The sequence below is a fragment of the Rhodamnia argentea genome, chromosome 10 (assembly GCF_020921035.1).
Source record: "Rhodamnia argentea isolate NSW1041297 chromosome 10, ASM2092103v1, whole genome shotgun sequence".
NCBI lineage: Eukaryota > Viridiplantae > Streptophyta > Magnoliopsida > Myrtales > Myrtaceae > Rhodamnia > Rhodamnia argentea.
Window position 1 is genome coordinate 5,475,037 of NC_063159.1, and position 16,486 is coordinate 5,491,522.

At 39.0% G+C, this 16,486-nt stretch overlaps 1 protein-coding gene and 1 long non-coding RNA gene across 2 annotated transcripts; both read left to right on the forward strand.

The window, feature by feature from the left end:
* The first annotated feature begins 1,142 nt into the window (after window positions 1-1,142).
* LOC115749236 lies at window positions 1,143-1,919 on the forward strand. The gene is made up of 3 exons (XR_004016306.2): window positions 1,143-1,283; window positions 1,593-1,634; window positions 1,798-1,919. It is a non-coding gene; the product is annotated as an uncharacterized LOC115749236 (long non-coding RNA).
* Window positions 1,920-11,871: 9,952 nt separating this feature from the next.
* On the forward strand, window positions 11,872-15,737 carry LOC115749233 (protein TIC 56, chloroplastic). Its single transcript, XM_030685969.2, has 5 exons — window positions 11,872-12,621; window positions 13,126-13,323; window positions 13,666-13,948; window positions 14,056-14,218; window positions 15,141-15,737. The coding sequence occupies exons 1-5, from the start codon at window positions 11,934-11,936 to the stop codon at window positions 15,339-15,341; spliced, it is 1,533 nt and encodes a 510-aa protein (XP_030541829.1). The 5' UTR covers window positions 11,872-11,933; the 3' UTR covers window positions 15,342-15,737.
* The last annotated feature ends 749 nt before the right edge of the window (window positions 15,738-16,486 follow it).

Here is a 16,486-nt window from a genome sequence, read left to right on the forward strand (position 1 = left end):
AATTCGTCGAATGGACTGAATTGGCACAATTGCAAAAGATTTAGGACTGAATCGGCTAAAAAAAAAAGTTTAAAACTGAATTAGCACAATTATAATAGGTTTAAGATATATTTGATAATTTTTCCCAACCATCATCTGAGGTAGAAGACCTTGATAGGAAAGAGTAAGGTAAAGGATCACGCGCGTGTAAGTAGATCCCTCACTCGAGCCTGACTTGGCTCGGCAATAATGGAACAGGTGTGGCTCCCTTTTTGAGGGAGCAAACACTCATAAGTTGTTCTTGAGTTGATCTTACAAACTTTTTAACATGTCTTTTGCTCTATTCACCATTCTCTAACATTTAGAATACCAAAGCATATATCACTCGATATAACCACGTATTATTTTGGACTTACCTTGTTGGAATCTCCAATGTATCCTCTTTCCAATCCCCTTTCTTTATATCTTTCCTCGATTTCTTATGGCACGACATATCAATACCTTCAAATGAGCTTGCATGTGAAATCACGTCGGGAAAGCTTTACTTGTTACTCTTATATTAAGTGTCGTGTGATGACATAAACAAACCAAGCGACCGCTAGCAATCATCTAATCCAGACCGTGGACTATAAACTTATCTTTGCACGTACCGTACACGACATGCAGATATAACTTGGCATTAATTAAGTCCTAGGGTCACCTACCCTCGGAGTTGCATACCATCTCTAACCCCCTCAGCAAAACAGAAGCTTCCTTTTTCTTCTGAATTAGTTAAAAACGCTCAGATTATTTATTGTATTGAGAGCGAACGAGTGAGGTACACTTAGAAGAATTAATACCAAAGACCAAAAATGACCGCTTCGATCTAGGTCAAACAAATATTTCCGCCTTTTGATAGCCCAGGAAGACGGGCGCATGACTTCATGCCGTAGGTTATTTAACTCCTGTACAAATACAGGAGAGCCAACTGTTGAGGTACACTTAGACAAAATTTAGCATTGAACACCAGAAAAGACCGCTTCTTTCAAGGTCAAAACAAATATTTTCCTTCTTCTATAGTCCGAGAAGACTGACCAACGATTACGCGTTGCGGGTCAATTGATTCCTGTATCAATATAGATGGAGATAAACTTCCTTATTACGTATTCAGAGAGAGAGAGAGAGAGAGAGAGAGATGGGAAGCAACACTTTGCTCATTAACATAGTTTGCTGCATTATTATGATGCTGCTCCTCCATCTTCATTTTACCTCAGCTGGAAGGTCCATCAATCCTCAAGGTTGTGGTCATCGTGCTAGTCAAAATGGTACCTCTCTCTCTCTCTCTCTCTCTCTCTCTCTCTCAATTCTAAGCAAGGTCGAATTTATCCAAAAATAAAAGGCGACTTAATTTGTTTGCAGGTATTTTATTTGTCGTCAATTCTATGATATCGTACCGTATGACTTGATTCGGATCCTATAAATGAGCACAAGTTTCTGCTTTGCTCCTTCATTCATCTGATTGGTTTTATCCATCATATTATTCTTTGCTCCTTCGTATATCTGATTGGTTTTAGCCATCACATTACTCTTAGAATCTAAGCTGGAGTTCATATAATGTTGGTTCGTGTTTGCAGGCGGTTCGGGTGGAAACAATCCATCTCCTTCCCCAGGATGCCGTAAGCATTCTCATGCCCTCTTTTCAGAACAATAGACTATCTTATATATCTCTTCTACTCCATTTGCTTCATAAAATCCTAGGTGACAGACAAATTCTATTAATATTATGTCTGTCAAAAACCTTTAAACAATATGATTTTTTTTTTTTTTTTTGTGATGCAGACCATTAAATCATGGAAGCTTGTTCAGGTCCAGCGCCAAACCTGCTATTCAGGATATTTAGTTCTTAAGCGTTGGAGTACTTGTGATATGATTGACTTTAGTGTATCAGATATTTCTATGAAAACCTGCTCTTAAGGTAGTGCTTTTCATTCCATCGGAGGACCCGAATAAAGCATATTGTACTCCTTTTTCGTTGAGGATATATGATCTTTTCAAAGGATGACTGCGTAGATTCTCAGTTAATTTGTTCTTATTTGAATATCCATATGTAAAAGTAATACAATCTCTATGTTGAAATATTTCGCATCGCTCAACAATAGAATTTACATACTATGCATTTAAAAATTTAGTAAATCATTTCAAAAATTTAATCTAAGGCCCTTATTGAAGAATATTATTCTATAAGGGAATATAGAGACGCTGACCTTCCTACATGGAAGTGGACATTCGGACTTTACAAACTCTGAATCTTCTGCTTGTTTTCTTTTTTCAAATAAGAAAATAGTCCTACTCGTTAAAATTTCCATCTTCAAATTGGCTACAATTAATGTGCCAACCATGGTTTTGATACCGACGGTTGGACAGCAGTAGCGGCCCCAAGCCGATATCACAGGGAGAATGAAATTTTCACAAGTAGTGGCCGATAGCAGGCGCTATCGTGGCAACAGTGCACTCTCCTAAGTCGGTAATTCCTCGCTAGAGGATCGCCTTTAGCCGGCAAACCTGGAAAAAAAAAAGGGTAGGTTGAAGAAGAGATTGACAGAAGAAACTTTCAAACCTCGTTTCTACACAGACTTAAAGAAAAGTGTGACAGAAAAAGTGACATCGGCCACTGGCGGCTATCGCATCGCGACCACTTCAACCCTTACCTTTCTTGAGGACGGCTCTTTCCTAAAAGTCTAAAACCAACCAGTTCTCTCCACATATAAGTGCGTGCAAAATTTGACCAAGTCACATTTGACTTTCGAAGATGACAACATCGGCATCTTTGTAGCTATGGATCATACCACATAAAACCCTTCACGCCTCAAGAAAGAGGAAGAACAAAAAAGAAAAAATTCGAAAGAGAAAATGAAGAAAATGGCTCACAAGCCTGCTTCTCCTCTTCCTTCCTCCTCTTCCTCCTCCTATCACATCGAAATCTGCTGGTTTCTACTGGTTGCAATCCTTCACTTGCTTGCGAGAAGATTAGGCAGTGCGAATTGTGGCAGTGAGTCCTGCTTCCTCTTCCCTTCTACTTAAGCTCTCGCTCACGGTTAGGAATGTGTAAAGTCATCATTGACAGAAAAAATCCAGACGAGAGATTTAGCTTGCCTGTGATTTTTCCACAGAGAAATGGAAGCGAAACATCGACTGTGATTCTGTGTTGGGAATGATGCAACTTGTTCAACATATTTATGTTCAGGAAATCAGGGCACGGAAGTAAAACATAGGGAACTGAAGATCGTTTCTTTGTTCTTGAAGTCTAGAATTCTGAATCATGATTAATCTCAGGGCATTTCTTTTAGGGCATAACAGTCTAGATTAAAAAGGCCTCCAAGAGTTGCAAATTTCTTTTGATGCTGCTGATTGTCAACCTTTTTTGAAGTCTGCCACCAATTAATATTTATTGTACTAACTTACCAACTTTTATTTAAATAACTTGCAAATGGTTCGAATTACTCACATTTATATGAAATTACCCATCTAATTTAGAGTGGTTGACAAACTTTTGTTATATTGTATGGTCCACTGGTTTCTTATCAATGTTTAAATATTTTCTTTTCCTGGTCTATCAATTTTTCTATTGAATTGCCAATTTATGTTTAACTTGATGAGCAACCCTTTACATTTACCAACTCATTTTAGAAGTTACCAATCTAAATTAACGTAACTCACCGATTTTTGTCCTTGAGGAAAGGCACACCATCGCCGTATACTCTATCTTTTAAAATATTGATATCTCGCCTAACCTAAATTCCATTCATTATCATATGAAAATGAGCATGAACTTTGCAACATTTTTTTTCATTTTTTATGATTGTAAACGATTTCTTTCCAAATATAATCACACTAATATCTAAAGCCTCAGCTTATAAATCTCATATAAAAAGCAATTAATTTTTAGCATGTACACTTTAATCTCTAATCGTGTTTATCCTATAGTAGGACCTACAACTAGTATATAATTGATGTTTGTGTTTGTAGGCGACGTGGGTGGAAACAACCCGTCTTCTTCCCCAGGTTGCTGTAAGTACTTTTTAAAACCTTGTTTAGAATAATGTGATATTTAGGGTTTTTCAGTTCGTTTTGCGATGATTTAGGGGGGAAAAAACCTTCTTAAAAATCATCAATTGTATCGCTTGAAAAATTAGTGAACGAAAAGTATATTCTAAAAAATATTTTTCAAACCATCGATCTTTGAGAAATAAACGCATCCATTTCATGAAATACGGTGCTCTACTTATCTCATAAAATCCTAAAAAAAAAAATTCGCGAAATTAGCTAGGAAAAAAATATTATTGATGCATATATGGTGGCAAAAAATATTTAATTAATTTTTTTCTTTTTTTGCAGAATTGAGGTTCTCTATCTGTGGGCTGCTCTTTCCTCGGCTATGCTATGAAATGCATTAGCGTAGATTGCTCGTCTTGGGCACTCGTAAGGCAGTCAAGGTCCATCTACGATGGACTATTCGCGAAATTAGCTAAAATAGGTGCGAAGTTTGTATATTCGGCATTTAATGAACTATGCACTTTTCAGGATCATAATCAGTTGTAACTCAAAAGATCAAATTTAGTAAAAAAAAATCACCTAATCTGCTAAGTAAGGAAGGAGTGAATTGGATTCATTCAATAGGATAGGCGTTTGACTACGAATCAAAATTTGTCTATTCTTACATTACCAAATGAACGAAATCTTATCGACAAAAATGTTCACCGTTCCAAATTTGAGAATGAGTTTAATATTGCTCGATACTCGATGTTCAACTATTGTCGCATGGCATTTTATTTTCATTTTGAGGGTCCTAAATGTAATGTTTGTGCAGTTAAGATTTTCTTTGCATATGCTGCGAAATGCCAATGTTCATATGCCCACCACCAAAGGCTTTCCGAACATAGCATAATAGGCAATGCTATTTTTTTTTATTTATGATAATGACACAAATAGTCCTTGAACTTTGGCCCAATGTGCAGTCCACGAACATTAAAATTTCAATACGGTTCCTAAACTTTAGCCTAATATGCAACGTTGTCCCTGGATTTTTAATTTGTTCAAACGTGATCCTTAAACTTTTGATACATGTTTCATTATTGATAAATAGTTTGATAAGGGGCTGTCGGATATCACATAAAAAAGGGACCTACCAAAATCTGCCCGTGGTTCCCTCACTCGTACGACATTAAGTATTTCTAAGACGCTAATCAAAATGGTGTTTAGTATCATATTTCATTAAATTTGAAGTGTTACAAAATGTTCATAAAAAAATTTGAAGTCACATAACCTTTAAATATCTTTATCAAAATGACGGAGTATTCTTTTTCACAAGAAATCAGAACCGCATGGACGGATCTTGAAAGGAGCCAACTCCCCAAATGTGGAATCGTCCATCATAAATTTTTTGAAATTCCAAATTTGGATGAGTTGACTGATGATGACATTATATATGAAATATAAAAGAAGATCATGGATTTTGCATTAGAGTTGCTAAGTTCTTGAAATTCGAATCAAATTTAGCTTTTTCTAAAAAAAAATGTTCTAGAATTACGATTCAAAGTCACTTTTCCCTTGAAAAGGGGGTTGCTAGAGTTATTTTAATATGGTTTATTTACCATCACTAGGTCGATAATAAGGTAGAACCAACACTTTCGAAATTGGGAACCAAAAGAATTTCGGTTGTTGTCTACCTACTGGAACCGAGAATCGCATCGATCGAACTACGACAATCATCGATGTTTTGATTTTTTTCCTGATCTTTCATTTTTTTTACTGGTGGTGGGGTTACACCAAATAATTGTCTACTTCACTGTTCAGTAATCACTAACAATGTGAACACCAAATGCATAAAGTTCGATATAAACGCCTACCGATTTTGGCTCTTACCTTGTTGAAGTCTTCAATACACTTTTCAATCGCTTTCTCTACGTTTTACTTAATTTACGATGAGAACGACACAGCAAAGACTTGCGAACGATTGGACATATCGGTAATCAACACGACCAACGTCTTAGTTCAAGGTCTAACAAATGTTCCCGGTCGGCGTACGTCGAGGAGAGACCGGCCGACGGCATCGTACGACCATAGATTCACCGACAGTATAAATACCCATGGAGCTACAAAACCCTCTGTATGAAAAATTCGAAAGAGAGAGAGATGTCAAGAAAAGATCGGGAGAAAATGGTAAGCAACACTCTGCTCATTCGCATGGTTTGCTGCATAGTTATGATTTTGCTCCTCTGCCTTCAATTTGCCTCTGCTGGAAGGTCCATCAATCTCCAGCATTGTGGTGGTGATAGTATTCCGGATGGTAAAAATCTCTCTCTCTCTCTCTCTCTCTCTCCATTTTGGAAACTTATGTGATGTATATGAAGAGACTTGTACAATTCATTCTTGCTCTAATGTTTACATATATCCATAAGAATTGAGATGGTGCAGTAACTTTTTTTTCCTAAGTGAACCCATCAAACAAGTGATTCAGATCGGGTTTGGGTTGGTCTTAAAATGATCCGACCCAAATAGCCATATTTAACTTGTTTATGACATATTTATTGCAACGCAAATCTATTGACTCATATCCAACTCAACACATACTAACCCAACACATACCGACCCGACACATACCGACCCGACTCATATTCTCACTTCTTTGTTTAAGCCAATATGGAAAATCCATACCTAAACTAAGGTAAAAGTGCGGAGTGAGTGAGCGCGAGATCGAGCGAAGACGAGAGAAAATGAAGAGAGAGTTATAGAGGTGGGTTAAGTCTAACTAAGTTGTAAATCCATTTATGACATATTTACATCCCATTTAACACTTTTATTATGTACTCATTATGACCTATTTATGTAATATAATTAACCTATATAACAACTCAGCCCATCACTATAGGTTAAGAAATGTGTTTGTGACTCATTTTTGATAGGTCTACCCCTAAATAAGTTTGATTCAGCCAAATATCCAACTAAGCTAGATTAAATGGAGTCATTTTGGTTCATATTCACATTCTGCTCGATCGTCTCGACGCATTTCACGAGCCGTTAAGTAGGATGGGAGCGGGGTAGAATAAAAAAAAAAAAAAAAACACACACACACACACACACACACAAGCTTCAACTTATGTCGTTCGTAAACTGTGATTGTAAGATTGTTTCCATCTATTAAATAACCTGAAGAATCGGAGGATGTGCTTACGCAACATGTTTTCCATATTTACAGGCAATGGGGGCGGAAACAACCCATCTCCTTCCCCAGGATGTCGTAAGCATTCTTCAACTCTTGTGAGAAATATGCAACATTTATCATGAGGGACAAAACTTACTAACTGAATGATTTTGTTGAAATTGCAGATAATTGAATAAGGGAAGCTATATGTTCCAACTTAGGATGAATACTTCATGTACGGGGTTGATCAATTTGAATTTCGCAGTGCATGCGTTCGGTTGAATCTCTACCTATTATTACAAAAGGAAGTTGTATTGCAATAGTGTTTTTATCGTGTTCAATGCCGACGAACAAATAATTTTTATGGAAATTTCCCCCTGTAATGTGTTAATATTCGGTGCATAATCACAATAAAGTAAAACGTGAAAGCGAGAAAGAGAAATCGAGGCACAAGATTTTATCTTAATTCACCCTTAAACTAGGTTCTACGTCCAGTAGAAGATTCAACTATAATTACCACATGGGACTTCTCGTTACATCCCTCAATTACAAAAGAAATAGATATTATATAGGTCAAACTATCAATGAAAAAATATGGGCTCAAGTTATAAAATTCCTCTGACGATGGGAAGCGGGCCCCCCGAGTTTTTTTAGGGAGTATGAACCATACCCCAATACAATGGACATAATAAATGTATTTTGTATTGTATCCCTCTCTACGTTGTTCTGGTTCTATTGGTATTGCCACGTGGATAAATATTTTCTCTTTGGAGTGTTCACGGTCCATTTATATCCACACCTTGACGGTTGCTACTCTATCAATTCGTCAAAATGAGCTCGCTTTGCCACGGAGAAAATTTTCTATGTAATTCACTTTTTAGTTGAAGAATTAGTTCAATATCATCATTTTTCTTTAATACAATAAGACGTTTATTGTAAGCTTTACACTACCAAAGGGTGTATTTATTTTGCAAAAAATGAATGATCTTCTGAAAATAATCACTTATATCACTCCCAAAATGAACAGAATAAAATAAAAATATCTCACCGTCCATGAAAATATTTAAATATGAATTATTGTCGATGACGATATTTTAAGTAATACAAGAGATTTTTAAAATATATATATTTTCCAAATCATCTATTTATGTGAAACAAACGGAGCCAAAATGTTAGAAAAGCAACACTCATCCTCTCAAATTATATGTCCTTGTAAATTTTCGAACTAATATCGTTAAGGGCGGACAAAATAAATATAGTATGCCCGACATTTTTTTTATCTATTATACATCCCATAAGTCGTCCTCGACCAGGTTTGATTAAATAGCAGCGCAAGTCATAACATTAGATGCAAAAGCAATGACACTTTAGAGGTCAAATTTATACCTTGAACCGGTTGGTTTATGGCCCACGCCATCTTTCGGCCGAAACCGGTCGGGAACCGAACAATTCCATCCAAAGTGGTCGTGCCGTTTTGCTTAAAATTGGGTCCGACCGGCATTTTGACCCATTTTTTTTTACTAGTCTAAAAAAAAAAAAAAAAGGAAAAACTTCAGTTGAATCAGCCGGTTATTCCGGTTCCACCTATTGAATCGGTCGAACCACGTACGAGTGGTAGCCCTCGATATGGCCTCCAGTATGGTTTTCAAAATACTGGTTTATACAACACAAGGCCAAGAATAGAATCAACACATCTTAAACCCCTAAGAGCTAATTGGAGAAGCAAAAGAACCAAATCCAAAGCATTCGAGCCAGCCGATCAAACAAGCGAATTAACTAACGTGGCAACATGTTGATGTTGCAAGGCTAGCTTGCTTCGACCAGCATGACCTAATCGGGCATTGATACATGGCAGATGATGCGTTGTCGATATGTTATCCTGTCTAACATGCCGATGAACTGGTATTTTATTTGGTTGCCAATCTAACTAGATATTTGGCTATTAACATCTAAATTTTCGCTCTAAGACATTTCTTCTACTTCATAAAAATCTGGAATATAGTTGCTCGATAGGGATAGAAATTAACTCCTAACAACAATGTGACCCAAAAAAAAGAAATCCTAACAACAATAAAACGTCCTAATGTGCATTGCACATGGACGGTTCCGATGGGAGACGGCGTATTTGATACCATTTGCGGAGACTTCTTCCAAAGTGGCGTTGTTTGCAAGTAAATTTCCAAAGTTCAAACTAGTTAGGGTTTTTGACCCAAAAAAAAAAAAAAAACCAGTTAGGGTTTGACCCAAAAAAAAAAAAATTAGTTAGGTTATTGCTGCGTCCTCGCTATTCTTTATAGTTTCCGGACCAAAACGACTCATATCATTACGCCTTTTGATGTTCAACTGGGATAAAGAGGAGATAGCGGCGACTCGCAAATGATTGGACAGATTGGTGAAAGTAGAAATAGCAACCAAAGGGCGAGCTCCGGCACAAGAACTAGCAGAAATGGTATTGGTTTCACTCGAAGAAAAATGTCTACCGATCTCGATATGACCAACGGTTTCGTTCAAAGTCAAAGAAATGTTCCCGTCATTATACGCCGAGTAGAGACCAGCAGACCAAGTCGTAGCGGCGCAGATTTGAACAGTATATAAAGTATTCATCGAGCTAGAAAGCTCCCTGTATGATCAAGAGAGAGAAGATATCAAGAAAAGATCAGAAGAAAATGGTGAGCAACACTCTGCTCATCCGCATGGTGTGCTGCATAATCATGGTTTTGCTCCTCCTCCTCCAATTCAGCTCCGATTGTGAGCCCATCCGTACCCTACACTGTGGTGATAGTATTCCGGATGGTAACTCTCTCTCTCTCTCTTTCTCTCTCTCAAGTTACATGGATTGAGCAGCTTAAATCGATACATAGAAACCATAGGCTTTACGTCGAAAGAGGTCCGATTTAATGAAATAGTCCACTAACCTCATCAAAGTCGAATGCAAATGCAAAACCCTAGTTTTCGATCCAAACGTGAACACGAGCTTGACTTAATACTTAGGTTGCTGCCTGTTTGGAGACACATGATGTATATGAAAAACTTGTACAATTCATCCCAGCTCGAGTGTGTCCATAGTAAATTGGATCCGGCCAAACATACAAGTAAAGTCATATCGAACGGAGATAGGTTCAATCTATCTTCAAGTTCCGCTCGATCTGTCTCGATGACATTTCACAAGCGGCGTAGAAACCGTGCGAGGCGGGATAAAGGGCGAGTTTCGACTTGTTTCGTATTTATTTACTGTGGCTGTTTCTATCTATTACATTGGCCGAAGAATTAGAAGTCTATATGATAACGCTGTTTCGTGTTCATAGGTGGTGTGGGCGGAAGCAACCCGTCGCCTTCCCACGGATGTTGTAAGGATTCTCCAGCCCTTGTGAGAAATTTGCAACATCTTATTAATCGTGTGAAACTCTAGTTAATGACCACATGATTTTTGTTGAGATGCAGGAAATTGAATAGCGGAAGCAACATGTCGTTCCATTTCAACACCCAGGAATATTTCATGTTGGGAGTTGAAGTCATTATCGTTTCGTAGCAAAAAAAAAAAAAAAAAGGCATTAGTTGACTAAGCTTTACTCTATCCAAAAGTTAGAAAGACAATATTCTATCCTCTCGGACTATGCATCCTATTAAAGTTGCAAACCAATACCTCGTATGTACCGAAAGCCCAATATATGGAATTGAAGTGTTTCAAATTCATGTAGAGATACGGTGATTCTTGCTGTCCCAATGCCCGGCTTCATCGGTTTCCTGAGTAGACTCGCCGATATCTCCAACGACTTAATGTCGAAGTCTATTTCTCAAGACCATAAAATGTGGTCGGATATGTTCTAAATGATTTGAATGAGCAATGACACTTCAATGTTATCCCTCATAAGCCACACTTCCTATAGGGACTAGTCTGAGATAATATGAAGGCAATAGTTGAGTACACGAGGTCACGGTATGTCCTTATTCCCCAGGACCCTAGAGAGTCTCATTCATACTAAAGTCAATCCAAACTCGCAATCAGACCCACTCCAAAAGCTCTAGATTTTCAATCCATGATACAGCCTGAACACCGGTGAACACACCTAGAAATCTAGCATCGAATTTCGGTGCACTTTGTGCACTAGCCAAACGTCCTGTTCACAAGAGGGATGATTTGGACAACTTACCCATGAATCACCGAACATACGACCATTCGATGTACCACCCAGCAAGGTCGAGAGTTCGACGCTTTACTTCACCCAAGCGATTAATTCACACCATTCAACCGAAATGGATGCCCAACCTATTTTTGCTCGAATGTCCGATTCCACTTTTTGCCCCAAAAGCCGGCTTCATCTGAGTTTTGTGCTTTCGTGTATCCTTTTCCAGTTGTTTCCAAACGGTCATGAAATCTTCAAGAGCTCTTCAAGCTAAACAAGATAATGTCATCTTCAAAACATATGGTCATATACAACACAGCCAAGGTGAAATAGGATGTCAGGGAGCTTACTTCGGATTTTCATTGGGTCTTTTTTTTTTTTTGGGCCCCCTAGGCCCAGTTGTTTCGAAGCTCCATCTACAAATGGATAAGACTTTAGAGAAGAGAGAGAGAGTATTTAGATTGGGTCATGGGCCCAGGGCCCAAGGCCCAAATCCTATATAGTCCAAGACACCAATGCATTGAACTGGGCCAGCTGCATGACGCTTTTCGACCTTCGACGGACTGATGGAGTTTTATCTACACTTCCTTTTGGACACTCCTCTCCAGCTCCATTCCCGTTCTCTCGACAACCTCTAAGCTCTCTCTCCAATGGCGTCGATCAACTTCAACTTCTTCGACAACTGGTTCACCAAACCCCCGAACCCAATCCCTCTCTTGAACCTCAACGCCATCGCTCAGTCGCTCTCCCCCAACTCCCAGAGCGCCCCCAACTTCGCTTCCCTGAGCTCAAGCGTCAAACCCAAGAAGCCTGACGACGAGCCCGACAAGAAGGACGGCATCTACACTCAGATGCTGGACCAGTTCTTCTGGGAATGCGAGAACTTGCCCGATTACAGGCACACCCCCGAGGTCGAGAAGATCCTGAACGAAGACCCGGTCTTCGAGACCAAAGAGAACCCCACCGAGGAAGAGGTGAAGGAGAACGAGAGATGGTGGAAGGAGTTCAGGTCGAGCCCCGTCGTGCAGTTCATGGAGCGAGCCGAGGAGATTGCGGATAAGTACAACGAGTTGGAGCTCCAGGAGAATGATGAGCCGTACAGGGACGAGGATAAGAAGCTGTGGCAGGCGGTCCCGCACGTGCCGGGGCTCGACGGCCGCCCGATGCCGAGGAAGGCGATCAAGACGAGGAAGGAGAGTGATGACAAGTTCTGGGATTTCGCGCGGCAGTTTTTCTTCGGGCTCTGGGGCTTCAGGCAACGGCCATACCCGCCGGGGCGGCCCATTGACGTTGCACAGGCTATTGGGTATAAGCGCCTCGAGAAGCGGTATTATGATTGTAAGTTTTGTTGGAGATTGATCTTGTATTGAGTTGGTGGATAAGTTTTTTGTAGAATAGTTGGTTGATCATCTTTAAGATTGGATTTTCTGGTTGCTTGTGTTGTCGTACAAGATGTGTTTGTAGAATTTCCGATGTGGTATATCTCTCCTTATGATATAAGAGAAGTTTTGTTTTTGATTTTGAATTAGCTTGATACATGTGTAATCTCTGTGTTGTATGTTTCTTTCTTTCCTGCTAATGCTATTTGGTACATTCAAACGAGAATATGTGAGCTTGTTTGCTCGTAATGCTGGTACATCTCTATGCATGTTTCAATTACCAAAGTTAGTATTTCCACTGTCATTACTGACCCTCTGTGGTTTAGTCAACAGTGTGCATTTGGTAATTGCAAGTATGCATGCCTATTTTAATTAAAAGCATTAACAGATTGTTATGGGGTAGATGGTGGATCTTATTTGTTTATGAAATTGTGTTCTGATAGATTGGTTGTTGATATGACAGTTATCATGAGGAGTGGTGGCTGGTACTATAAGGATCGATTGGGTCGAACTCGAGGACCAATGGAACTAATACAACTTAAAACAGCTTGGGGTGCTGGAATAATTGACAAGGACACATTCGTTTGGGGTGAGGACCTGGATGAATGGGCTCCAATTCATATGGTTTATGGACTAGAACCTGCCATTGCCACATGGGAAGGTAGGCATATTTTTTTGTCACTTTTATGCTACAAATTTAAACGTCTTGTACAGGAAAGGTATAGTCAGTCACAGCAAGCATAGTCTATTGTGTAAAGCATTCTACATATGCATGATAAGGGATGAAAGTGCCATGTTTGGGGAACTGGTCTCATCGTAGATTTATTGATGTTGTCAATTCTAGCCATTGGACTTGACAGAAGGGCATCTTCAGGTTTGGTAGAAGAATACTACTGTTCACCAGCGCTGCCCTTTTCCAGGAAAAATGTCAAAACTGCTTTTTGTTTACTTCTTTTGCCAATGTGAATGAGATATATTTTTACTCATTGCTATGGGCTTTCAGTGAGACTAGGTGCTGCGGCCACTGCATTCATTCACAAACTCCAGAAAGGAATACCTCCTTGGGTACCTCTCAAGGGGCAAGAGAAGAAAACTTACAAGCAGCTCCAGCAAGAAGCTATAGAAAGCAAGAGACGCGATCTAGCGGTACTCGAAGCCAATGATGGTGTTTGGCCTGGAATGAGAATTCCAAGTCATGCCCTATTTCTTTGGGCTGGTGGTTCAGAACTTACAACCATTTTAGAAGCTGACCACATGCCAAACAAGTACATCCCAAAAGATCTCAGGTACTACAGAAAGTATTGTCTGTCTTCTGGCTAGTCCTTTTAGCCACTGACCATTTGGAGCAAATAACCAATGCCTCACCATGTGGGTGTACTTATTAATGATGCAGGATCCAATTGGCTAAAGTAATACCTGGTTTAAGGCCTTGGGAAGTTTTGAGCGTTGAACAAGCAATGGATCAGATAACATATGGTGGACAATGGTACCGTCTACCCCTTGGTACTTACCATACAGGTCCTCCATACATCCAGCATTGGAACAAGGATGTTAAGGTGCGACTTAGTATGGCTCATTTTCTTTGCCTCTCTATTTGTTATTCAGCTTCTCTTTTATCACCCAAGTTAATAAAAATCAAAAGGGCTAAATGGTGACTAGTGAAGAGCCTTTTTCCAAATGTTGTCGCCCATTCTTTCCTGATCACTATTTTAATAAGCTAGTCTTATACTTAAAAGCATAAGTGGAAGATTAACCTTGGGCCCAGTTGGCTATGGCTACCCTTTTGACAGTTGAGAATGTTATTTCAAAGATTTCTGCCTTTTACAATCCTGACTGGCAACCGACATATGGAAAGGGGAACGGAGAGAGTGGATTACCAAACATTTTCCCATTTCAATCCTTGCTTGGCCCATCCAGAAGAAGGGAAAAAAAAATAATTACCTTTGCTTGGATTTTACAGAAGCCAAGCCTGTGCTTGTGCCCCAGGGTATTTTAAAAAGAAAAAATGTCTCTTTAACTGCCAGTGCCCTTCCCTTGCTAGAGAAATCCAAGGACCCTATCAATTCTTCCTGGCTCCTGGTGAATTTCTCATGTGTAATCTAGCTCTCAGCCCCCCTCTACTGCTATTGAGCTAAAAGCCCACGCATCTTTGATGAAAGCTCTCACGCCATACTTTTAGTTCGTTTTTCGTGTTGGTTTCATTAAGTTCTTTGACACTTAGAAAGGATGACCTTATTTATGTGTCCCCAGTTATTAGTCGGTTTAATTAGTGGCACGTTATAGCTGTCACTGCAGAGCATTAGCTATTTGTTGGATTTTTAGTGAAGGGATGATGAGATATTTTTGGTTATTTTCTTGTTATGAGAACGGCTAAAAGCTATTTATGCATTATGCCTCTCTCAGAGAATGTTTAGGATTTTCTTCAACTTGAGCTTTATGCATGATGCCTCTCCTGACCTTTGTTTATTGTCCTCTCAGAGAATGTTTAGGATATTCTTCAACTTGAGCACTAGAGTGTACAACAAACTAGACAGGACTATACCTGGTTTTACCCAAATAATGGAGAAAGTCCACGCTGACTCGGCTGCAAGGGATGCGAGACGCAAGGAGAGGAGGGAAGCACAAAAGAGAGCCGAGCAGGAGGAGGCCATGTATGGTAGAGCTCGGAAAAGCCCATAGCATCGCCTATGGTCGTTGCCCTGCGGTTCAAATGATACATCTAAGATCTATTACTGATTAATTTAACCTGTGCATCATCACTTTAAAAAGCAGATTCCTCTTATTCTGCATATATCGGTGATGGCTCATTTTGAGATCAGAATTAGTTGTTCGATAGTGCCTTCAAACCCTTGAAATGCAAGGTTTGTCGTTTGTATTTTGTCCGTTCGAGGGAAGAGAACGCTAACTAAGTGAAATCTACTTTTCATTTGGGGCTTGTCAGGTTGAATGAATTGCCTGTGTTTCTGTATTGAGAGGATTGGCATTATGCATCTTGTATTAGATGGGGCTTCATGTTGTTCCAGTATCTCTCTGCATAAGATTGAGAATGGAGGAGCGGGCAGAGTTAAAGCTTGTCAAGTTTCCCATCTGTGTTATTTTTCATCTCTCTTTGGATAAGTTCCGTTTGAGACTCTCCTTGAAAGACCTTCGAGTGTCGCCCTGCGTGTTATTTTGCACATATTCAAAAGCTAGTGGAAAAAAGAAATGTTTTAAGGTTATATCGAATTTTTACAATGCATGTAAGTTTTGTGATTCTCTTTAAGTACGTGCTCTTAAGTTTGTCGCATGAAATCATTTGTATGTCAGGCTTTGCGTGGTATCAAACCAAAAAAAATAATTAGTCATAGGGAAAAGTATATTTAAACAGTGAAATACACTGTACAAAGTCATGGTTAGATGTTAGTAAATCATTTCTCTTTGACTAATCCAAAATTGAATGCCAAATTGAATGTCTTATCGTTATAGAACGTAGCTATTATTGTTATAGAGCGTAGCTAATAAAGATTCTGTTTGTTTCGCGAAAAATATAACACTTTTAAAAAGTACTTTTCAATAAACCATTTTTCAAGAAAATGTGGCTCGGCTCAGCTCGCTTGAAGCTAGTGAGCTTGCGTGCGGCTGCTCGTTGGCCATCGCCATGATTTAGCAAGATGGCAGCAGGTCGAAGTAGAAAAGAAAACCAAAAACAAAATTAAAAAATAGAGATAAAGGAGAAAATAATTAAAAAATATTAATTTTTTCGCGAAACGAGAAGAGCTTTAACATCGGGCAAAAAAAAAACAGATTAAAAATTAAAAAAATTAATAAATTATTTAAATATTAAA